We start from the raw sequence: 26198 nt of genomic DNA, 5'->3' as shown, positions 1-26198 counted from the left end.
TTCCTGTAAATTCGATTCAATGGACTGCCCCAGGTCCTAAAATCAATAAAACTCAGTACTTAAGTAACAGCAACTCAAAACAATAGCAAATATTGTAGAAAGATATGATACAGTAAAAAGCTGTGCATTTTGTTCAAAGCTCCCTGCTCTTTAAGCTTGTGGGTTTACTGGTTTGTTTAGTGAACAAAAGAGTACAATATAGAATAATGTACTGCCAGAGTACTGCAGCATTAAAACTGAATTGTAATTCATTTTATTAGTCAATACTCAAGCAACTTTTTCTTTACAAAAAGTTTCAATAGTTATCTGAACACACACACACGCCTATTTATAATAGGGGTTAATCGAAAGAAAAACAGATAAATATTTTACATCAAATTAGAACCCTCAAAGTGTGTGGGAGCACAGTGCTGCTGGAGGTTTTGATGACAGATGAAGAAAAAAAAAAGTTGACAGTTCTTAAATGTTTGTGTGCATCATGAGATGGAAAACCCAGGGTTTAAGAACAGGCTCCTGCCTATCACAAAGCCTGGTTTTACTTCATCCAGACACTTGATATGTACAGTAGCACACACAAGTCAGGATACTACAGACAGTAGCTTTTGAATGTTTAAATTTATCAATGGAATACATAAACTCCATTAGAGGTCAGTTTCATGACTCAATTTAATAACTTTTTTTAAATTTGTTCAATCTTAATTTACACTTTTTAAGTAACAACAGGATAGCTGCCACTACTGTTTAAAAACATGTGCTATTCTGAAATAACATGCAGGGTTCCTCTTATTAAACATTCACATTTTTTCCCCTGCTCCAATGTGTCACCTGCTGACAGTTCAGTCTGCTAGTAAACAGCTTTAAAAGTCTGTGTGTGTACTGAGTTGAAAGCTGCAGGACCTCCATGTCTGAACAATGTGTTTCTTTTTCTGCAGATTAATCACCCCTCTTGGGCAGACAGAATGAATGCGTCTATAGGAGCTGTTTGGTCCATCTCTGTGCCTGAAGGACCACTGCTATCCTGAAGCAGGCAGCAGCATCGCTGTACACACAGACTGCAGGTTAAGGAGCTCCGCCCCCCCCTGTCCTGGGGCCTTTAGTCCTCATGTCGTGCCAAATTTTGACCAGGGGCTCTCTGTTCTTCCAAATCAGCTCATGCCCGTGCGTGATGTACCATCTGAAACCAAATCGAGGAAAAGCGAAGCATAGCGTTAACGTGAACCTCATTTACATTGAAAATCATAGATGAGTTGCAGCGAGTCACAGTGGGTGTGCGTGAAGTAAATGAGCCACTCGGAGCAACTTAGTAAAAAAGCCCATTTAACAGCACACTCAGTTCCACTGCCTCTGATCAGCTCTGGTGCTGCAGAGCAGATTTCATCACTGATATGAGTGAGAGGAGAAATTCCTGTTACTTAAACATCCAAGAAAAGATGGTTCATCTAAAAGGTTTGACAAGCTTCAGTTGGGTAAGACCGAGTAAAATGAGCTGCACAAAACCAGTTTATGCTCTTGTCTCCAGCCCCCCCCCCCCCCCCCCCGGAACACTAAACACAATCTAGGTCTGAGGAAACGTAACATGTACGTGATTAATCAGTTGCATATGCTAGTTTTGCAACATATTTTTATTGTCAGTTTACGGCATCACCTGGCAGTAAAACAGTAAAAACCTCTGCACCCCTGGTGAATGTACTTCCAAACAGCTTTGTCATAACTCAATGAGGACGACTCCCTGCTACATTCAATGGTGCACAAATTCTCTGAGCCTTACATTCCAAACAGAGCTCCCCCAAGATGTGCCGCATGGTCAAACAACCGCCATCCCAGAACCAGCCCGGCTGCATCCAAAGCAACGATGGCTTTCAGGGCCTGGAAGACAGGTGCTAAAGTTAGTGACAGACAAGACTAAGAAGGATTCACAGCACGGAGCAAAAATCTCTCAATAGGATTTTTTTCAATTGGTAAATTACTTTTAGTAAAGTTTCTGTTTCTTGATTTCTACAACCAAGCTGTACCATATTCCTCATTAGCAAACACTTATTGGCTTCTTAAACATGCACTGCCCCATACAGTTTTTAAAATAGTTTCTACTTGCAAAACCTGAGTTAGTATCGAAAGATGAATATGTATAGAAAATTGAATTTGTTCCGTTTGCTTTTCTTGCATGTGTTGTCTTACTGAGTCAGACACTCTGTATGGGACATTCTATCTGCTGTGTTTGGCTGCAGGGAAAGGCAGTTGGGCATTGACTAGCTGCGGATCCCTAACCAGCAGTTGGGCGTGTCCCAGCAGAGCGCCCCACATACATCTCGCTGCTACTAGCCAGCACAAAACAGTCCGTACGAACAGCGAGAAGACGACACATCAAGTTCTACTTTTAACTCTGGACCACCGCGTGTCTGACCTGGGCCAGAGTATGTTTAATTATTTTGTCTAGGAAAAGACAGGGATTTGCATCTGGATTTGTAATCACGCTTGCCACTGCAGGAGGGGAGGGGTGTAAGTGGGACCTCTTGCTGTAGAAGGAGTAGCGTACAACCATGTTCACAGGGAATTTTTATTTTTAGCTGTGTTTTGTTTTGCCTTTTCCGTTTTGTTGAATATATAAATATGAATAAAATAGATTGTACAGTACAAGCAAACTGAATGATACTAGTGATGCTGCCACTCTGACACAATTTAGAGCGCATTAAGGGGCTGTGGGTGTGGGGGGTGGGGGTTCGAGGGCAGCGTACACTTTTTGATAAACAAATTATGACATACAGCCTGAAATAGTCATATGCCTTCTGCAAAAGTACTACACCCACCATCGATATTAGAACATGTTCCTTTCCAGTGCACAAGATTATAAAAAGCAACAGTGCATCAGTAAGCTTCATTTTTGTAAAACAAACAAAAAAAAAAAGATCAATACAGCTAGATGGAAAATACTGCCTGTCATGCAATACAACTCTGTTTCACTGCGAAATTGGATTTGAAAACAATCCATTTTGACAGTATTGTGTATTTTTCAACATCAATAGTAAACACATCGACAGGACGGGGGACTTGTTATAAAATGACTTGAGCTGCCTCTTTCAGGAGATGGAAAGCTATGAAACAAATATGCAAGCCTGTGGCAGAGCACAGCTCTTCCCTTTAGAAATTGGCAGGGATGGGGTTAAATTCCCCTACTTGCCTGGGTTCACTGTGTTCAGGTGGCTGGGGTTGATTAGATGATTAGTTTAATTAATGATCAATCAGCGCCCAGCCACCTGACATAAAAGGAGGCCTCTGCTTCTCATTTGGGAGGAGGGAGTTGAGGAAGCAGGTTGGTGTTTGTGGTTGTTTGTTAGTTTGAAAGTTTTGAATCCAGTGAAGGCATTGCCCAGCCTAGAAACCTTATTTTTTTGTAAGTTTTGTTTTTGCTTTATTTGTGTCTAAAGATCTTTGTTTTGCCCTTGTGCACTTTATTTTTGTGTTTTTTTTATAATAAAATTAGGATTTTTTGAACAGCGAAAAAAAAAAAAAAAAAAGGTTTCCAGGCTGGGCAATGCCTTCACTGGATTTAAAACTTTCAAACTAACAAACACTAACCTGCTTCCTCAACTCCCTCCTCCCAAATGAGAAGCAGAGGCCTCCTTTTATGTCAGGTGGCTGGGCGCTGATTGATCATTAATTAAACTAATCATCTAATCAACCCCAGCCACCTGAACACAATGAACCTAGGCAGGTAGGGGAATTTAACCCCATCCCTGCCAATTTCTAAATGGCAGAGCTGTACTCTGCCACAAAGCCATAGAGAAAAAAAGTATTTTGAACTGGTGCTTAGATTCTGCAGTGCCTATGTGTTTGTGTACAACATAGGATTCAGTAAGTCAGAAGAGTCTGCTTTCCCTATGTGGAGTAATTGTATTATAAAAATATAGGGCCTGCTTCTGATGTCATCATTGTTAGGTATGCTTTTTAAGGGGGTGAAGACGATGATGCTGTGGATGCTTGTTGTAACTGATGAGTATTTTGGATGACCCTGAAAGATTTGAAAATGATACATTGGATGATGTGTTTGTTCCCCATGTTGCCTCACGCAGACCCCTTGCAAAAACAACTTGGTATGCTTGAAAAGGTAACAGCTCCTGCATCAAATTTGTGCAAAAGATCTTAATAACCAAGGTGAATGAGTAGGGGTGTGAAGACTCACTTTGTATCGATTAATCGCGATCCTTTCACAACATAGGTATGTACTGTTTATATTGTGATACAAAACAAAAAGAACAACATCATAGCTCAATATACAGCTACGGCCAAAAGTTTTCATTTAACATCATGCAATCCTTCAAAAAAGATATCGCAAAAAGTCAACTGGAAGCCATATTAGTAGTACACTATTTAATATTAGATTTCAACTTTTCAATTTGTCAGTTTTTCACTAAGTACAATGAAAACTACAAAGCGGTATGTAATTCAATATGTTAACATATTATTCAGCAGGTTTCATTTGACTTTATGAAGCAAAACAAGTTCATTCTATAGGGTGATGCAAACATTTGGCCACAGCTGTAGTTCATCAAATGGTTTTGAATGAAGAAGTACTGGCTTTTATAGTTACTATGACTAAATACTGTCCTTATCATATTACATGTTCGTCTTTTAACAGAATAGTTCTTCATTAAATGATAATTTGATCTTATTATGCATCAGACAAGTAGCCCATCAGGACCCTCGTTTTATGCCTTGTATCCTGGCATTAGTGTACCATCACACCCATGAAGACGAGTATCACATTTAATTCTCTAGCAGTCTTGGCAGTCACCTTCTACAATTAACTAATCGAAAAGCTTCATGAGATGCTGCAGTTTTAAAACAGTGAGAATGAAACCACCACTTACACTGCCAGCAGTGAAGGTAAACATGGGAAGGAAGATCACGGCTAGTTTGGCCTCCGGCATCTTCATGCAAACTGCAGCCAGAATGGTCATGATAGCACCCGACTGGAAAGAACATGGAGAGAGCAAAAGGGGCATTGGTCTGCATCATTACCGAGGGAACATCAGATTGAATGGCTTGGAATCATTTATAGTCACAGGGTAAAACAGTGGAACAGTTACTTAACACCACTTGCAATGGAACTTTATAGGCCCTGTCCACACTACATAACTGATCTCGAGAACCGTACTCAAAACCATTCTAATGAATCCAGCTCAAAGCGTCCACACTGCAGTACCGTTTCATGTTTAGCCGGGCATAATGCGTCCATACACTGTTAAAATAGTTTGGTTACAGTTCCTAGCAGCGCAATGGGCTGTGGGAATGAATAAGACAGTATCCCAAGCAATGTATTTTATTTTAAAAGAATGTGTTAAAAAATAAAATAAAATAATGCTCCATATTATTAGAGGTCTGTATTGCAAAAAAGAAATTAAAAAAGTATTTTGGAAAAACTAAATCAAGCACACACAGACAAACAGGGCTTGAAGTTTTCAGGTTTGACTTTTAACCAGGTGACATCCCTATAAACAAATTGAGCCGACTGTTTCATAATTAAACTCAGAAAAAGCTGCTAATTACAAATTAATCTTTGTTTTTATCTTCATATCTTGCCTGAGCCTAATTCTGGCGATGTGAAATGTTCATACCCGATTCTACTTTTAACTCACATTACATTTTTGCAGTCACCTAAATTTAAGGTTGTGCTTTTGTTATTTTCCCCACTAGTTTAACAGATGCTGTGACAGGTTTTTTTTTTTTAAGCATAAAAAAAATACCCATTGCAGAGTGTACACTGATAGCAAGTCCTTCAGGCTCTGAGTATTTCAACAAACACAGAACATTTTGAGTTAGACAAAAAATGTAGTTCAGTATTACAGCGTCCACACTGATAAACCGCACTACCTGAGTATCACGCTGAATTATCATAGAATGCAGCTCTTATGTTTTCTTTTAGACTGTATCAGTTGTATTTAATGTCACTATTTTTTTTTACTGCCAAGGATAAAAGAAGACAGATAAACATGATCCTTCAATGAAAAGTCAGCACAAAAGAACACGCAGCACTTACTGCTCCGAGCGAGGGGCCCAGTCTTCCTGAGGCTGTCTTACAGATGTAGCTGACGAATGTAGAAATCACACCTAAGACACAAAGGCACAGTGAGAGAAATTCAAACGCATTTTACAATTATTTCCCCATTGATTTATTTATGTGGGAAAGAAAAATCTGTTCATATCATTTGTTTTACTTGGTTAATATCCTATTGTGTGTCTACTATCCAACTGCACATTACACACAAGTCAAAGATCCTCTGTACGTTGTACATTTTTATATAACTGCTCATTATAAATGAATTATTCCCATCTTCAATATTTCATCTGCAGTGTAATAAATTCAAGTGGAAGGACAAATATTCAAAGGTAAAAAACATGATCTGTGTTCGCCAGAAATGAACAACTGATAGAAATGAGAAATACGTATCACAACTCCCGTTGCCTTGCAGCGATTTACCACCGTGCAGAGCATGTGCGACAGCTTCTAAAGTCGAAAAATAGCGCAGTCTGTGTGGGATTGCTGTATAGAAAAACAGAATATCAACACTACTGCTCATGGTCCTCTATTTACAGTGGCTGTCAAAAAACAGAACCGAATTTTAAAAAGTCCACATAAAGCTGCAGGTTCTGCTTCAGATTTGGGAAGCGAGTCAATCAGGGTCCAATTCTATGTGGAGTATGATACAGGTCAGGTATGTCACTCCAAAATGCCTCAAGTTTCGCAATACTGCCTTAACATGCAAAGGAAATGTTTTGTATTGTGATCAGCGTTTTGTTTTTCTTTCATGCTGCAATCCTAGTTTTTGTTATGTGAAATGTAATAAGAGAAATACAACTGAGTAAACATTGTTCAGTGGAGTAAGGCCTTCACAATCCATTCTTACTTCTATAACATTTTTCAACATGAATACAGTGTTACATATAATGACTAACGTTTTGCAAATGAACAAATATTTGTCTTAATCTTAAACAGATATCTGAACATGAAATTCCATGTTCATCCCAGCACTAAAATTCACGGTCCTCATACATATAATACATACATACATACATACATATACACGGCTTTAGAAAGCCTACACCCCCTTGAACTTTTTTCACATTTTATTGTGTCAGTGCCTCAGAGTTTCTAGCATTTAAAGGAGGATTTTTTCCACCCACTTATCTACACACCATACTCCACACTGTTAAGGGGAAAAAAAAAAAAAAATTGTTCAGTGGAGTAAGGCCTTCACAATCCATTCTTACTTCTATAAGGTTTTATTGAGAAAAAAAAAATATTAAGAATATAAAACTGAAAGATCATAATTGGATAAGTCTCCACCCCCAAGTTAATCCTTGGTGGAAGCACCTTTGGCAGCAATTACAGCTGTGAGTTTGTTGGGATAGGTTTGGCAATATTTGACCATTCTTCTTTACAAAACTGTTCAAGCTCTGTCAAGTTCCTTGGGGAGTGTTGATGGACAGCAATCTTCAAGTCATACCACAAATTTTCGATTGGATTTAGATCAGGGCTCTGACTGGGTCACTCAAGGACATTTGCCTTTTTGTACCTTAGCCACTCCAGTGTAGCTTTGGCTGTGTGCTTTGGTTCGTTGTCATGCTAAAAGGTGAACAACAAATCAACAAAATACAAAAGTAATGAGAACAATAATGCAACTTGCTTGAAACAATAACAATAAACACTCCAGGGGCAGCAGGTTTTCCTCAAGGACTTCTCTGTATTTTGCTCCATTCATTTCCCCTTCTATCCCGACAAGCTTCCCAGTCCCTGTCGATGAAAAGCATCATGCTGCCACCATGCTTCACAGTAAGGATGGTGTTCTTTAGGTGATGCGTTGTGTTGGGTCTGCGCCAAACATAACGCTTTGCATTTAGGCATCAAAGTTCCACTTTAGTTTCGTCAGACCACAAAACTTTGCCACATGGCTACATAATCTCCTGAGTGTTTTTCTGGTACTTCAAACGAGATTCAAGGTGGGCTTTCTTGAGTAATGGCTTCCTTCTTGCCATCCTATTACACAGGCCAGATTTTGGAGTACTTGGGATATTGTTGTCACATGCACACTTTGACCTCTGGGCGATAAAAGCCTGTAGCTCTTGCAAAGCTGCCATTGGCCTCTTGGGAGCCTTTCTGATCAGTCTCCTTCTTGCTTGGTCATCCAGTTTGGAGGGACGGCCTGATCTAGGCATGGTCTCCATACACCTTCCACTTCTTAATAATCATCTTGACCGTGCTCCAAGGGATATTCAAGGCCTTTGATATTTTTTTATACCCATCCCCTAATCTGTGCCTTTCAACAACTTTGTCCAGGAGTTCTTTTGAAAGAGCCATGGTGCTAATGGTGGAGTCTTTGCTTTGACATGCACTACCCAGCAGAGGGAACCTACAGGAACTGCTGAATTTATCCTGAAATCATGTGAATCTCTACAATTTAACACAGGTGGAAGCTACTTGGTGTGTAATTTTGAAGGCGACTGGTATATATATATATATATATATATATATATATATATATATATATATATATATATATATATATAAAAACACACACACACACACACACACACACAGAGAACCAGTCAAAAGTTTGAGTACACTTGCTGGAAACTAGTTTTTTTTTTCATAATTGACAATGTTTTACGTCGTACACGTTTTGTAAATACTTGAAAATGAAAACACATGTTACAATATACAAAACAAAACATAAGGAGTATCAAAGTAACGTTCAAGAAAATTGTCTCTAAATCTTGGATTCCTCAAAATAGCCACCCTTTGCCTTAATAACAGCCTCACAACCACGGGACATTCGGTTAACAAGTTTCAGCAGGAAATCACCCGACATGTCTTCCCAGGTCTTCTGCAGCAATACCCAGAGATGTAGGGCACTTGTGGGTAGTTTTGCTTTGACTCTTCTGGCCAGTTCATCCCATACAAGTTCTATGGGATTAAGGTCTGAAGACTGGGCAGGCCAGGTCATTAGATTGAGTCGTCCTTCACTTTCCCTCTTCGCCAGATAGTTTTTGCACAACCCCGAGGTGTGTTTCGGGTTATTATCTTGCTGAAGAATGATGGACTGCCTAACTAGCCATAATCCTGCTGGAATGGCATGCCTCTGAAATATGCAATTAGACCTATGCTGATTGAGCTTGCCATGGACTTGGTAAAGATCACCAACTCTGTCACCAGCAAAGCAACCCCAGACCATGACACTGCCTCCTCCATGCTTGACAGTGGGAACCACACATGCAGAACTCATGCACTCACCCTCTCTGCGTCTTACAAATACTCGGCGGTTGGACCCAAATATTTCAAATTTTGACTCATCGGTCCAAAAGACCGACTTCCACTCCTCAAATGTCCAGTTTCTATGTTTTTTGGCCCAGGCAAGTCTCTTCCTCTTATTCTGCACTCTAAACAATGGTTTCTTTGCAGCAATTCTTCCAGTTAGGCCAGCTTCACGCAATCTCCTCTGAACAGTTGATGTTGAAACATCTGTACTTCTAGTAGCATTTAGCTGAGCTTGTATTTTAGGGGCAGTTAATCGCCGGGTCGCAGACTTGTGACTCGAATGAAATTGTTCTCCGATTCTGAGGTCACCCTTGGCCTGCCTGACCTTGTTCGGTCCTCATGTGTGCCAGTTTCTTCCAATCGTTTGATGGTCTTGGCCACAGCAGCTACAGATACTTGCAAAGTTCTTGTGATTTGTCTTAAAGATTGACCTTCATTTCTTAAAGTAATTACATACTGTCTTTTTTCTTTGCTTAACTGAGCGTATTTTGCCATTTTCTGCTCCCTTACAATCAGGAATGACAAACTTGTGCCTATGCTACCTATATTTATAGTAATCATGGACCCTCACCTGTTAATTGGTGACAAAAGATTAATTAGGTAACATGCTAGTTAACTCAGAGAACATCTAACAAAGACACTTTTATACTTAGGCCAGTGTTATAACACCGTATTATACACATTTCAGACTTTTAGCTGATATCCCCTTGCTTTGGATGACCATTTCATTGAAACTGATAAGATTTACATTTTCATTTAAAATGTTTATTTTTGAATGCAATTCACTTATGATTATCAGTGCCAGTCTGGGTGCTGACTTATATAAGGCCTGCTGTTTAGATCAGGAGACCGCGGAAGGAGCTATTGGTGGAGATGAATGAGCGATTGGCTGGGAAAGAGAGTGTGCGGACAGACGGGACGAGGCCAGGCGCTTGGATTGAAGCAGCAGGGTTGGAGCCGTGTGAGAGCCGGGGTTTACAGCCTACCATCTGGATCAGTGTCTGAGTGGGAGGGTGCTGGTCACTGAGAACAACTGAATAAGACATTTAATAAAGATAAGTGGTGCATTGGTTCTGGCACTCGGCCGAATTGTAACCTCTGTTTTATTATTATTAAACTTCCTGTCCAGGATTTCTTGAACGACGTATGCTCTGTGTTACTCTCCGGTCGAACTCAAAGGTCAGCTTTCTCTTCAGTGAATTCCTGCTAGCTGCTGACCAACTAAAAGCTGTTTGGTTTTAGTTGTTGTATGTATTGTTTGTTTATGTTGATTAGTGAAATTGTGTGTTTATTTTTACTGCACTTTTGATAAGGTTGTGAGCTCCCCTGGGTACCGAGGGTGCTTGTCAGCACACAGGGAGGGGTTGATTGGCCTTATTTACATGGGTGGTAGTGATTGGTATTTAAGCAGAGGCAACCCAAGGGGTTTGGGGGGGGGGGGGGGGGGGGGGGGGCCCTTCCTCTCCTAAAGGTTTCAAAGTTTGGGGGTGTGCTGGCTGGCCAAACACCACTAATTAGGACACAACGCTTGATTCCAGTGGTGATTATCTCTCTGTGCCAAGGGGGACCCATGATTAAATTCAATTTATTATATTGCTTTTATTCTTCCTTGGATAATTTTTTACTGGATAGAAGACTAATAAATTGCCTTGAAGTCAAGATATATTTAAAATACATTTTTTTGTTTCAGATTTAACCCTTAGCAGTCCATTTATTCATCGCCTGTCAGGCGCGTCAGGTCTAATTTATTTTCACACGCACCGCTTATTTTACATGCACTGTTTAAAAGTTTTTTTCCCCCCCACAGTAAAACAGGTTTAAAGGACACTGCATATCAACAGGACACTCAGTATCTCCAGCCAAGCCCCGCCCCTTGATCGCTGTATTTATCACATACCTCTTCATAGTCGTGCATATTAATAAATCCTCTCCTGATCACTCGTTTTATCACCAAACTGCTCAATAATGCGATCCAAGTCATTATTACTATAACATCTCAAAAAGCTCTGTAAATCTGTGATATTCTTTGAGCACTCGATGCAAAAGCAAATCTTGTTTGTTTGTGTCCGTGTTATGTCTATGGTGCAGGGGCTATGTATATTGCTCAGATCCGCCCCTTTTCTTTTCGGCTTCTATTGGTCTCACTCGGCCACTGAAAGGTTTTCTCAGCTTTTTCCAGAGAAAAAAAACAACTAAAGACCTGTGCTTGTTGTCTCTGTGATGCTGTCAGACAGGGTCCGACATCGGATCATAAAGGGAAAACTGTAGTGTCGGACTTGGTCCGACATAGGACCGCTAAGGGTTAAGACCTGTCTCAAGTCCTTTACATTGGACGCTCATTGGATAACCGCAATCCTAACTGGGGCTGACAGAGTCGGAGTGACTTCTTCTCCCCTCTCTCTTACCTGCAGACAGGTAGACAGCCATGAACTGCTCCCGGCCCAGCAGAGACACAGCGCTAGACGAGAAGCTCCACAGGACGTACATGTTGGCTGCCATGTGGAACAGGGAGTAGTGACTGAAGGTGGAGAAGATCATGGGGAAGCACAGATCCTCTGAGGGACCCAGAGAGAGAAATGAATTACACACACACCCACCACACATGAAAAGACTCAGCCTGAACCACCACTATCATACTGTGGTATGTACATGTAAAAATATAACATGGACAGACAGGCTGATACTCTAAGTAATGCTAATGATTGTACCACGTTTCACACAACTATGTCTGAGAGGCTGGTTCATGCTTCCATCATGTAGCCATAGGCTCTCTAGTTTGGTTGAATTTCTCTCAACTCCAGCTGGTCGCATTGCATGACCCAGGGGTTACAAGATTCTGAAGCTGCCTTTTGAAACTCTATGCTACTCCTGTAACCAGACCTGATTTTCAAAGCTCCCTTCAATTACAGTAATTGACTGATGTTAATGATCGAGAGCAATGATTGAGCAATCGTGATCTTATTATTAAATTGTTCCTCTGCTATGGCTGCATGAAAGTTTCAATTAGTAAACCTTAACAAGAGACTCACTCATGCACTTGTGCGATCAAACCCCCCCCCCCCTCCCTCTCATCTGCCTCCACTATATTCCTGCCACCAGGGATCTGCAGGGTGCTAGGAGTGCTTTACAAGAAGGGTTATCTTTAGTTTACTACAGTTTTAAAAGGTCATGTATTTCACTGACTGGCAGCAGGGTTGGAGGTGAAGTATCTCATCATGGTTCGCTGCATTGAAGGCACCCTCCATAGACAGAACACCAGCACATTGGCAGCAATGATCCCTAGAGAGAGAGAGAGATAGAGAGAACTAAACAAGGAGGGAAGGAAATCAACACAATTGTACCCCACACTGGACACTGACTGAGGCGCATTGGTTCTTCATTTCACCCAAATCAGTCTAGTCTTCAAATTCCATTTAAAATGCTTTTTATACCTCCCTTACTATTGCAGGTGCTTGCAATCATTCTATGTTGTTCTGGGTTCTGTTGCTCTAGTATGGCCTCATACCTAGCTTTGAGCTTGTCTGGACAATCAGAAGTCCTGGGGCTTCCAGAATTCCTCTATTCATTCAAAACATGAAGTCTCATCAGCTCCACCTACTCTCTCTGCCCATATAAATGTAAAACTAAATAGAACTATCAGAGTTGAAAGGTTATATTGTGACTAGATTTAGTAAGTCAGGTAAAGGCAGATTTCAGAATCACTCAGACTGATTTACTGCTCATAGAATATAAAATTGTCACCATCTACTGTTAGAAAACACAATTGCAATAAAAATATGTTTTGGGTTTTGTTTACACATGTGATCTGAAATAAGTCTGGGTCCCAGTACTAAAGATCACTGAAGTCACTGGAATTGAGAGCACCTACCTGTGACAGTCCGCTGCCCGTCACTCAGGCTATTCCACCACCGGTTTACCTGAAACACAACAACAGCAACAATCACTCGTTTTTAGGAATTCAGACAGCAGACCACTACAAGACACAAGACGAGGCCCAGGGTTAACTTGACCCACACACTGCCAAACCGGGACCACAAATACTGACTGCCTGCATTTCCACGACCGCAGTGGACACACAGACAGATAGAGGGAGAACGATACAGAGAGGGATGGAGACAGAGAGCGAGAGAACAGACACAGATACAATCCAAGGGTCATCAACTGAAGTGCTAAGCAGCAGTCTCTCAAAAGTACTTGGTACAGTGTTAAAACTTAAATATATTACCTCCGAATTGCCTGCGTGTTTGAAGATTTTATACTAGTGTTTGAGAAGTACCAACAAAAATGAAATGTAAAGACACACTGCTTCAAAAATGTCACTTATTTGCTTTTCGTATCAACTATTCACTGTGGGTAGACTTTTATTTTTAAAAAGATGAAGTAAAAACTATAACACCGACCATAACAAACATGTGTACTTGACTTCAGAGTTTATGATTTACAGTTGCTGTGACCAATATAAAAACAGATAGAAAAAAATGAAAATGTTTTTGTACTTGTGGAAGAGACAGATTAAAGTGGATGCAGCTGGATTTCCTGCAATTGAAATGTGATCATTGACATATGATGTTGTGCGTTGTCCCCCATGAATCCTACATGTGTGTACACACACTCCTACCAAACAAGTATTGAGATAGAGGAATACATCCAGAACAAAACACCTCAGGCCCCCTTCCTAATGCTGTGCAGACTCTCCTGATAGGCACGACATTCCGTGAGGCACCAGTCTGACACACTTCCCTGCAGACCAACATTTTTGGAGGGGTATGAAATAAACATCAAAATGTTCCATCTGCAATTAATCTCTTGGGGCTGATTTTTAAAAACTTGTAATCGAGATTACTTTTATTTGGATCGTTTTGATCCGTTTTTTTCAGAAAATGTCACTGCTGGATTACATTTATCTAGATTACAAATAATCACGATTAAGAAATCCTTTTTTTTTTTTTTAATTTTTTAAGTAGTTCTTAACAGTGTATAGACAATTTTCATTTTCAAAACAAGAATTCACTGAAAGTTCACCAAATAAAATAAGTTTTAGCTAGTCGAGGGTCTCTAACCCTGTGTGAAAAGTCGGAATTGCATAATCTACAATCTTGCGGCGTGCGTCTTTTTTGGAAAGGCGTACAGCCTTAATAGATCGTCAAACCTTTCACCTTTCATTCTAAGATACCTCAACTATCTCTCACTATCACATACCCGCATCTCTCTGATTAATATTTGAAATTCTCCCTTTTGGGTTCTCTCTTGGTTGAGAGGACGGATGCACCAACAACGTTGCTTTTCATTTTCTTTAATCCTCTTGTATAAGAGGTACAAACTCAGCACATCTACTTAAATGCAAATGTATCCAACATCGTGAATGCAGTCTGTATTTAAAGTATTAACAACTGCGATCACTTTGCGCAGTAAAAAAAGGCTGTGACACAATGCGTCCTTCATAAAGCAAATAGTGAAGCTGCTCAGCTTTTAGCTCTCTGCGCTTGAAGTATTGCATTCATCTGCAACAGAAGTGCTGTATGAACCATAGTTATAGAACTTAGCTTTCTACGATTCTGAAGCAAACTGCATGTTGTAAAGAAATGCCTCTAAGTTGGTACACTTCTGTTCAGCTCACTCACTATTTTGTTTTGCATTTTAGCTGTCACCGATTTACAAGCTTGCTCGCCCAGCTATTTCATTTGCTGCCATGCATAGATACATGTAAATGATGCGTGTATACACACAACCAATTTACAGACACCCGCAGATTTGTATTTTCAGTGCATGCCATACTGCAGTTTTTAAAGGAAATAAAGGAATCGCCTGATTACAGATTCCAGCCTTTTTTGTCAAATTCATCCCGAGACATCTGATAAAATCGCAACCTTAATTGAGTATTAATACACAAGTTTTTTTCCTTATATTATAAAAATATTTTTACTCTTACTGCACAGATAAGCATCACCGTGGTGCTTGAGACAATTCACTTGTCTGAAATACCTGCGTATGGAACCGCTATGAGCATGCAACAATTCTAGCCTGCACTGATTTGCACAATGTCGCTATCAATCGCAATGTACCAGACATTGAAGGCAAGTATGAGCAACGACCTGCCAGAGTATCAGGCAGGACACCATGATGCCCCTTTAGCAGAACCACAACTTGCCGGATGGGAAGTGAAGGATGCCATTGTAAAGAACTGCTTCTAGAAGGATCCTCTATTGACATTTCATATTAAAGATATGTCACTTTCCCCACATCTTTATTTCTACACAGTACACACACATTTAAAAAAAGGTTAGACTTCATGGAAATAAATGGAACACAAAGAGGTTGTTCTTGATAAAAGCTATACCACTAAATATGTGTTTTCCTTAATCAGACACGCGTTGTTAATTTGATACAAAACTTAAACGTGTGAAATGTGTATTATAACATAGTGTGTGTTTTCTATCAAAATTCAACCAAAATATATACAGTGGCTCTCAAAAGTATTCACCCCCCATGGACTTTTCCAAATTTTATTGTGTTACAACATGGAATCAAAACGGATTTAATAAGGAGTTTTTGCCACTGATCAACACAAAAAAAGTCCATAATGTCAAAGTGAAATATAAAATCTACAAATTGTTCTAAATTAATTGTAAATACAAAACAGAAAATAATTGATTGCATAAGTATTCACCCCCTTGAGTCAATATTTGGTAGAGGCACCTTTGGTAGCAATTACAGCCATGAGTCTATTTGTATAAGTCTCTACCAGCTTTGCACATCTGGACACTGCAATTTTTGCCCATTCTTCTTTGCAAAATTGCTCAAGAACCGTCAAGTTGGACGGGGGCCTTTGGTGAACAGCAATTTTCAACTCTTTCCACATATTCTCAATTGGATTGAGGTCCGGGCATTGACTGAGCCACTCCAGGACATTGACCTTTTTGTTTTTAAACCACTCCAGTGTGTCTTTGGCTGTATGTTTGGAGTCATTGTCCTGTTGGAAGATGAATCTTCTCCCAAGATCCAGGTCTCTTGCAGACTTCAGCAGGTTTTCCTCCAGGATTTCTCTGTACTTTGCTGCATCCATTTTGCCCTCTATCTTCACAAGCTTTCCAGGCCCTGACACAGAGAAGCATCCCCATAGCATGATGCTGCCACCACCATGCTTCACGGTAGGGATGGTTTCTCAGGATGACGTGCGGTGTTAGGCTTGTGCCAAACATAGCGCTTAGCATTGAGGCCAAAAAGCTCTATTTTGGTTTCTCAGACCATAGAATCTTCTTCCACTTGGGAAACATTGAAATTAGAAAGGTAATTTAACGTTATGATGAATATAAAGAATATAAAGACATACTAAATGTTAAGCACAACAATGCAGTGACTATAAGAAAAGATACTTGGAGTTGGAAAGGAGTTATGTTTTTTTAACTCTGGTCTGCAGTTCAGTGTAAAACAACATTTGCACAGACCATTAAAAGTACAAACAGGTATCCTTGTTTTGAATTATTACAGGGTTACTGAATAAACAAAGTAACTTGACTTCGATTCATCTGATGTCAATACTTGATGGCTAGTTGTAATTAGTAATGTTAAAACTAATGTTGTAATGTATTTTCTATTTTGGCCAGGTTACAATATTTACACTAAGATTATGTTATAAATATTATTTGTTAGAATTAAACAGATGTAGAATATTTAGGTTGCTATATGCTATATTATTTTATTCTGAATACACTACAGCAAAAATTATTATTTGGTGGTTTGCACAATATTATGCTACTGTTGCTTTAATAAGAGATACGTGCCGTGACGTTGCTGCTCATTTTGAGTTCTGTGTATTTTAATTCAGTAAACAAAAGAAAACTTGTGCCTAAGGAAATACAGTACAGAGTGAAGAAATCTCATCTTGGACAATGTTTGAACACTTTGTGAACCCAGCTAAACTTTACCGGTTTACACTGTTATGCTGTCTGCTTGTGCACACGCATTTGCCTTTTACTCTTGGTAGCGTAAGGGACCAGAGTTCCGGTAATCGAATACATAAAAATGTTGCACCATGTGTATTCAAATAAGAAACGATTCGAAATTGCAAACCTTAATCCTAATAATAAACAGTATTAAAACAATATTCATAATACAAAATAATAACATTCTTACTTAGAGCATTGTTGCTTGTGCAGCCTCTCCCAAGCCAGCGCCAATCTTGCTGAGTGATACCAACGAGTCCTGGAAAGATTCTGAACGGCATTTTTGACCTTAACACATCGGATCCCAAATCAAAAAGCTAGACAATTCGATTGTGTAACCTGGTATCCATCGGGACATCATACTGTGAGACTGGATATGATGTAAATGAAATGCTGAACTCACAACAAATAAAGTTTTCTGCAAGTCTGAGAAACTGATGACAAACAAGACAAAATGTTACTTTTTCTCTGTGTCATAATGAAGCCTCGACTCTAAATGTTCATCTTCTTTTTTTTCATAATTCCATTCTTTATGATTTATTGATTTTAGCACTTTCCTTTTGGCTTATTGGTTGCTTAGTTGTAGAAAACCTAATTTGTAAAAGATCTACCGTGGGAACGAGTACCACCAACACAGCACTTCGGTACACAGTATCAGATTCTGACTGTACAACAAACATGACGTGCGGCGGGAAAGTTAGGGTTAGTTCGTAGTTATGTTTTTAAAAAATGGTTTGCAAATTAATTTTCAGCTTTTTGACACACTGGCCCATTTTCCTGGATTCATGAAACGGAAGCCATATGCACTAATATATATATATATATATATATATATATATATATATATATATATATATATATATATATATATATATATATATTATACTAGTTAAATGTAACCAGCCCAGTCGGGCCTGAGGTGCTTCATAACTACAGGCCAAACTGCGCTCTCTACCAGCCCCGGGCCACCGGGCCACCGGGCCATGATTAATGTTGAACCCTGCTTTGACATTATGGACTTTTTTTGTGTTGATCAGTAGCAAAAACTCCTAATTGAATCCATTTTGATTCCATGTTGTAACACAATAAAATATGGAAAAGTCCAAGGGGGGTGAATAATTTTGAGAGCCACTGTATGTTCTATGATTATTTAAAAGTGAAACCCACAACAGTAGGATAAAAATTATCCTGATATTTTGGATAAAAGTAATCCTGATCTCCTCTTAATTCTGAAAAAACAAATGACAACATTTAATCCCTATTAAAAGTACGATCAGATTACCAAAGTGAAATCCGGATCACAGTAATCTCGGCTGCATGTTAACATTTTGAAAAACTTAATTTCATAACATAATCCCGATCAAACGCAGAATTTGCAAGTTCAAAAAAAAAAAAAAAAAACGGCACCAGGGGTACTAAATGGACAATGTTTGGGGTGCCACTGCACTTGTGGGACAGCTTACTCATTAAATATCTGTTCAGGGAGACAAAGGCATTTATTAAGTAAGCAACAAATGGTTTAGCAATTCTGTAGTCCTAAAAAATGGATTATATTTGTGACACCATTGAACTCGTGACAAAAGTTACAAAAAAAGATGAGTATTATCTAAATATCAAGCTATGTAGCTCCCTGTACATATACTTGGAGGATAGTGAGATCTCCTTAACATTGCACTGACCTGCTTCCTAAAGTCCACTTCTTTCTGGGGGCGCAGTTTCTCCAGCCAGCCCGCTCTCTCCTCGTCGAAGTAGCTCTGGACCCGAGACTTGAGAGACTCATACTGCCAGACCGCTGCGGTGCCGAACGAGCACCCTGTAAACTAACAGAGACGGGGTCACATCCTTTCAGCTCACACAGTCTGGCGTACTGCTCCAGCAATACTGATCTCCCTTGTATTTGGTTTCTAACTTCTCACCCTGTTTATTATTCTATTATGGAAGTTCTGTACGATTCTCTATTGCCTCTGTTGTGATCTTCTTTCTTCGATCGTTATGTTTCCCCACAATCAGCAGTCATTGCTCTTGTTGGTAGAAAGGTGAATGAGGAGTCACTGTTGCAAGGTCAGAGTGTTGCTATGCTGGACACAACTAACCTGTGCAGTTTTGGCCAAAATTTGCATCACCCTACAGAATTAGCACATTTTGCTTCATAAACTCAAATGAGACCTGCTGAAAAATGTTACGTTAGCATACTGAATTACACACAACTTTTCAACATATTTAATGTAAAATGTAAAACTGTCAAATTAAGATACTTTGAATACTAGCTCCAGAGCTGCTCTTCAGTTCTAATTACCTGCCTCAGTCATATGGAATGTAGGCTTGATCCTCCAGTGTCTTTGCATTAGCAAGTGGCAGCAGTGTACTGCCAGCAAAACAAAAGGAAGGTTTATCCAAAGTGGACAACTGTGACTAGATGGCGCTGGTTCTTATAAAAACACACTTTAGCTGATCTACAACTCTCAGAAGGATTACAGACATCATAAAAGATTACAGACATCATAAAAAGAGAAGGGGGGGGTGGGGGGGGACTGGAATAAACTAAGACTGAGACACTGATTTCAAATTTATGTGTTGGTAAAACATTTTAGAAAGCAATTTTGTTTCATTAAGACATTCCAACAGTCATCAACCTCTTGATCAGAGCTTCTATTTTGGAGCCACACATCAGTGGGCCAGCCCTGTCTAGGTGAATGAGAGAGAGGAGGGAACCTACCGCAATAGTGAAGACCAGGGGTTTGAGGAGCCTGCCGAAGGAGCGGGGGGGTGCCTTGTGGACTGGCTCTGCCAGGGGAGAGGGGCCCCTGCTCTGACCCGCACTCTCCATCTCTCTCCTCCCCACTTCTTCTGGCTCTACCTTCCGTGGCTCATTCTTCTTGGGAGCTTTCTTGAAACCACACCTCTGCTCTGTGTAGAAGGTGAATCTGTGGAAATGACCAGCAATGTGTTACACCCACAAGTGTATCTAAACACATTCCATCAACTGTGAGTATAATCAATAGTACTAAATAGTGCCACTCAAGTCTCGCTGCACTTTAAATCAACACGATTACAATTTCATACAGCACTCATGCACTTCAGTACTATATGCTTCAAAAGCACTGCCAAAAAGAAAGACAATGAAGCAACAATCATAAGAAATAGCCCATCCGGAATTAAATAAATTACAATATTTACAGCTGAAGGAACCACCAAATATACAACTGAATCCTATCCTTTCCTTCCTATACTAAGGCTAAACCCTAAACTCAGAGACATACATACTGGTCCGTATGTATTATCCCCTTCTGGGAGTATGCCACACATTTTATCTAGAGAACCGTTTAATTGTGATCAAACGTGCTAAGGAAATTCAGTCAAAATCTGTTGGTATATGGCAACGGCATTTCACAATTTTTTCATCTAGGTAGAGGACTGCTTGTAATTGTGATGAAACGTGCTAAAGGGCATTCTTTACCACAGGTTATTGAAAGTTAATTGGAGAAGATAAGGTACGGGTTAGAAAGCTGTTGATACTGAATCAGTGGGATGCTTTAAGATTCGTCTTGATAAAAACGGGGGACTAACCTTCTACTAAGAACCGAAAGAACACCGATGGGCCAAATTGCCTCCTCTTCGTAATTTTTCTTTATGTTTTTAACCTGGGTATAAGGAGGTGCCGTGTCTGTCTGTCACATTTACATAAATATAGAACTTGGTAGGAATGGCCCCGTTCAGTTGTATTGTAGCTTTAGAACTTATTTTGTTTTACTGAATATATAAAAGCATCTCCCAGTTGCAAGTCTGTTTTAGTGACGATGGCTAAGGAAGCAGATCTGACAGACACACCAATGCACAGTGCACTCCTGTATTCACAATGAACCGTGAGATGTGAGGACTGCAGATTGCACCGCCTACATTATAGAGGTGGTAATCCCTCCAGAATTGGCAGTGCTGTCCTGGCTCCCCATGGTGCAATGCGCCCTACTGACATTGTTAAGCTTGTTTTGTCCACGCTCAGTACCAATCGACGATACGTTTTTCAGTAACAATCAATGATGAGAAAGCATCTATTGACAATCTGGAAACTTCTCTGCACATTTTACATAGGCTAATGCATTTGCTTATACTAAAGAATATTAAAAAGTACTCCTTTCATAAGTTAAAAAGTGTCAGCATTTTTCTGATCAGAAAAAGAATATGATTTAATCTTATTACAGCTTATCTCACCCTAAACTTTTGACTGAAAGAAATAAACTCCAACCAACATCAGCAAAGAAATTAGCCTTCATAAAATATGTAGTTCCCTTTCAATTCAAAGATGGCCACCAAAAACATCATTATGGGAATTAAGCCTGCCTATTGGTAGGAATCATTGAGCTGTTTCTATTAAGCTGCCGATAGGCCCTCTCCCCTTTGTCCCGCCTACTGAGGGTACATAACCTCTTTTCGCTTCTCAAGATTGGTATGGTAAGACCTCTCTGTGTTGCATTGAGCCTTTTTATTACTTAAAAAGCGCTGCGCTGAGTTGCTGCTAGTTCCCCTGCACTTCGTGCTGAAAGAGCATTGTTACTCCACGGGGCTGGGCCTGCCTTGTCCCCGCTGTTGAGTTAGCCCACCAGCCGCCTGCGGGCCGCAGGTCGGGACTAGTTGTTTTGATTGTAGCTGCGCATCCCCGTTCTTGCACAGAGGACTAGCTGCAGCGGGGCTGCTTACAGCCGGACAAGCCGTGTACTCCTCACCAAGGCTCCCTTGTTGTTGAGATATACGCAGGCTGCGTTGGCCTTCACCATGTGTGTAGGCCTTACAATTGAACAGACAGTGTGCTCTCCCCAAACTGTACTGTTGTATTATTATTGCAATACTTGTATTATTGTATTGTGATTTACTGTGTTGTACAAAGTCAATCACCTGCCGCGGCTTCAGCCCTGTCCTCCTGTTGTACGCTATGTGCTGCTCAGGTGTGTGACCACGCGGTCAGGGTAGGTACCGTTGCATAGCTGCCCCTGGTATTTTTTAAATACCCCGATGCGTGCTCGTCCCGTACTACTTAGGTACCATGGTGCGCACAGTGCTTATTGACTCACAGTACTGCTACAGGGAAGTGCGCCGGTGCTGTACAGCACTTAGTGCACGTGGTGCGCACGGTACTTGGTGCAAGCGTGCACGCAGTACTCGGTGCAAGCGATAGCCTGGTGCTCAGTGCACATTATACCGGTGCTGCATGGCACTCAGTGCACAGTGCACACAGTATCTGCTAACCTGTGCTTAGTGCACTCGCTGTGCACGTGGTGCACGCGGTACTCGGTGCGCATTATACTCTGTGCACACAATACGCTCAGTACACAGTATCTAGCGTTGCACATATACCCAGCTATGACGGGCAGGGCTGGAGTCCATGCCTGTGAGGTCTGTGGGACTAATATCCTACAAGAGGACAGGCATGCCATGTGTGCACGGTGCTTAGGCCCCGAGCACGCCTCCACAGCCCTACAAGGCTCTTGCGGCATCTGCGCTGCTTTTCAGCCGAGTGCTCGCCACTCGCCTGGAGAGAGTCGCATGGGGGTGTTCTTCGTCCTCCGCAGCGGGTCTCTCCCAGCCACAGAGCCCCTCCGGGTAGATCCCTTGTGCGCAGGCATCTGTGTCCACCCGCAGCCGCTCCCCATCGCCTATGGCGAGACGGGTGAAGAAGTCCTGGCAGGCGCGAATATTATGGACATGAAGGCTCAGATCAGCCGCATCATGGAGCTTTTAGAGAGGCAACAGGCCCCATCGGCTCCGGCCATAGCCCCTTGTGTGGCGCCTCCCTCACCCCCAGTGCCTACCAGAGTCGCTGTACCACCCCGTCCTCCCCGTGGGAGAACAGGGCGAGCGGGATGACAGGGCGCTTTGCACTGACGAGGACGCGCTCTCCATCGCTGCCTCGTGGGGGGAGTCCGCTTTTCCAGTGGAGATGGAGGTTGAGGCGGAACCTGACTTTCCAACGGACGGGGTCCCTAGTTCAGAGGTCTCCTCGATTACTAGCACGCCACCGTTGTCAGGGTCGATGCCGGTCCCCTGGACAACAGAGGCAGAGCCACGTCTCTGTCTTTCGGCTGCATGACGCGGCTCCTCAACCCCAACCCTTCCCCGCTTTACCCTGATTTTATGGAGGAGGTGCGCTCCTCGTGGGACCACCCAGCCACAGCGCCTATCCAGTTGAGACAGTTTTCAACTGGCCACTCTGGAGGGGGTGGAGAAGCTGGGCCTGGCGGGTTTTCCCCCTGTAGACTCCACCATCGCAGCCTTGGTGAAAGCTCCACTGGTGGGAGGTATGCTCAGACCCTATGTACCCGAACCTGCAATGCAGGGTTACGGAGACACCCGTCCGGAGGGGCTTACGTGGCGGGGGCCCAGAGTACTCGCTTGGCAAATGCATCCAGTATACTGGCTGCATACACGGATGCTATCTTGCGTGACACACCGCTCCCAGAGCCGGTGGTGACGGAGTTGCGATTACTATCGCACATGTTGCTTATGGTAATAAAAAGCCACCAGTTGTGAAAAACGAAGTGCTACCGCTGTATTTGAAGAACAGGGAGCAATGCGTGATTTATTCTTGTTTGGGGTTGTTAAGCTGCTTCCAGCATTATACAGACATTTAAAAGACAGCATTTTGGTCAAATCAATAGTTTGTTATTAATTGCTCGTCATCCATTACAGTGCCGTGAAAAAGTATTTGCCCCGTGTCTGATTTTCTGCATTTTTGTACACCTAATTTGGTCAGAGCTTTTTGTGGGTTGTAGTAGTATATAGAGGGAGTCTAAGAGAAAAAATTACACCAAAGTTTGGTGCTTCTTGTTTGTTGTGCAAGGTAATCAAACATGCAATCTTCAGATGTGAAAAGGTTATTGCCACCCCTACTTAACTCAACCCAATTAAAGGGATAATTAGGGTCAGCTGTTTGAATACTTAGGTTAACAATCAAGCCTGATTTGGGCCAGCCCTGCCCAATATAAATCTGACTCTGGCCCTTATCATCAGAGTGAAGTTGTCAGCACACAGGTTCTAGAGGCATGTCATGCCACGATCAAAAGAAATTCCTGAAGACCTCCAGAAAAAGGCTGTTGATGCCTATCAGTCTGGAAAGGGTTACAAAGCCATTTCTAAGGCTAAGGGGCTCCACCAAACCACAGTCAGAGACATACTGTCCAAATGGAGAATGTTTGGGACAGTAGTGAATCTTCCCAGGAGTGGCCGTCCTGCCAAACTCTCTCCAAGAGCAAGGCGTAAAATCGTTTAGGAAGTCACAAAGATCCCTACAACATCATCCACGGACCTGCAGGCCTCGCCTTGGCTAAGGTCAGTGTTCATGACTCCATCATCAGAAAGACACTGGGCAAAAATGGGATTCATGGCAGAGTAACAAGGCGGAAACCACTGCTCACTAAGAAGATGATCCTCAAGGACTCTAGAACAATGCTCTATGGATAGATGAGTTAAAGTGGAACTTTTTTTGCCAACCTGGGCTCCGTATTTATTTATTTAATTTTATACGTTAAAATGTTTTAATAAACTACAGCACCGCGTCATTTTCAGCAAATAATAGATCTTAATACTGCTGCAGTAAAACATTGAGAGTGTACAACTTTTTTTTTTTTTTTTTTTAATTATTCTGATTGTCTTTATAAAAAAGAAACATACCAAATTATTTGGCATAAATACTAAATACCCAATGCTTAAATCGTTCCATGAAAGGAAGTGTGTTTTGTTGGTTTTATTTTTGTGAATTACAGTAATTTAAGTGATTCACATTAGTCTTTCTTCATTTGTGCATTTATTTGATAAATTGCATGATGTACTGTATATCGGGATATTAAGGTTACCACTGTTTTTTTTTTTTTTTTAATGGTCATCAAACCGTGCAAGTTTCATACCATCCCATCCCTAGCGGTGGTAGTATCATGATTTGGGGATGCTTTGCTGCATCAGGACCTCAACGACTTGCCATAATTGAAGGAACCACGAATTCTGCTCTGTATCAGAGAATTCAACAGGAGAATGTCAGGCCATCCATCTGTGAGCTGAAGCTGAAGTGCAGCTGGGTCATGCAGCAAGATCCTAAACACAAGCAAGTCTACATCAGAATGGTTGAAGAACAAGAAATTTAAAGTTTTGGAATGGCCTAGTTGAAGTCCAGACCTAAACCCCATTGAGATGTTGTGGCAGGACCCGAATCGAGCAGTTTATGCTTGAAAACCCACGTCACTGAGTTGAAGCAGTTCTGTATGAAGGACTGGGCCAAAATCCTTCCATGAAGTATCAAAATGTTGTGTTATTTGTTCACTCAGGGTCCGCTTTATCTAATATTAGATTTTGGTTGAAGAGCTGATAAAATTCAGCGTACAAAAATATGCAAAAATGCAGAAAATCAGCTCTCACATCATATGGTAGAACGTATCCATCTCAGATCTAAACAGTGACACTGAACTACAGCTGCATTCAGAACAATGTGGGTAGTAAAGAATGCCAAAAGCCACAGAGTACAGATCCTGCTTGTATGTGGTATAAGAAAATAAACGAGTTACCTAAATAAGAAACAAAAACAAAACTATGCTTTTATATATATATATATATATATATATATATATATATATATATATATATATATATATATAGTGAAAATGTATTTGTTTGGATATCAATATTACGTATGTACTGGAAAAAATAAAGGTCAGCTTCATTTAATAGTGTGTGTATGTGTGTGCTAGTAACTGTAGTAAAAGATATCAGTGAAATGCTACATTAAGCTCTTTTTAAAGTTTGTGGCTCTTTGTCACTGTACATTCTATTTCCTTGGCTCTTGGTCTGTGAAAGGTTGGCCACCCCTGTTTTAGTACAACCAAGCTAAATTCAAAATGTGACAGGAGAACCAAATGTAACGGAACAGGTAAAGAGCAGCAACATTATTATTTTGGAAAGTGTCA

The 26198-nt window shown here is 41.0% G+C and overlaps 1 protein-coding gene across 1 annotated transcript in view; it reads right to left on the bottom strand.

Moving 5' to 3' along the window:
- Positions 1–343: 343 nt before the first annotated feature.
- Positions 344–26198, bottom strand: part of LOC121323068 (presenilins-associated rhomboid-like protein, mitochondrial) — a 26232-nt gene continuing 377 nt past the window's right edge. Inside the window, exons 2-10 of the mRNA XM_041263796.1 lie at positions 19970–20177; positions 18933–19073; positions 13179–13227; positions 12494–12589; positions 11716–11865; positions 6035–6105; positions 4866–4967; positions 1769–1866; positions 344–1174 (exon numbers count right to left, since the gene is read on the bottom strand). Of these exons, the coding sequence (XP_041119730.1) occupies positions 1060–1174; positions 1769–1866; positions 4866–4967; positions 6035–6105; positions 11716–11865; positions 12494–12589; positions 13179–13227; positions 18933–19073; positions 19970–20177 (1030 nt within the window). The 3' untranslated portion in view covers positions 344–1059. The remainder of the gene's footprint in view (positions 1175–1768; positions 1867–4865; positions 4968–6034; positions 6106–11715; positions 11866–12493; positions 12590–13178; positions 13228–18932; positions 19074–19969; positions 20178–26198) is intronic.

Source organism: Polyodon spathula, chromosome 11 (genome assembly GCF_017654505.1).
Source record: "Polyodon spathula isolate WHYD16114869_AA chromosome 11, ASM1765450v1, whole genome shotgun sequence".
NCBI classification, from domain to species: Eukaryota; Metazoa; Chordata; class Actinopteri; order Acipenseriformes; family Polyodontidae; genus Polyodon; species Polyodon spathula.
The sequence above is the reverse complement of the archived record's forward strand: the minus strand, read 5'-3'. Positions and strand labels throughout refer to the sequence as shown.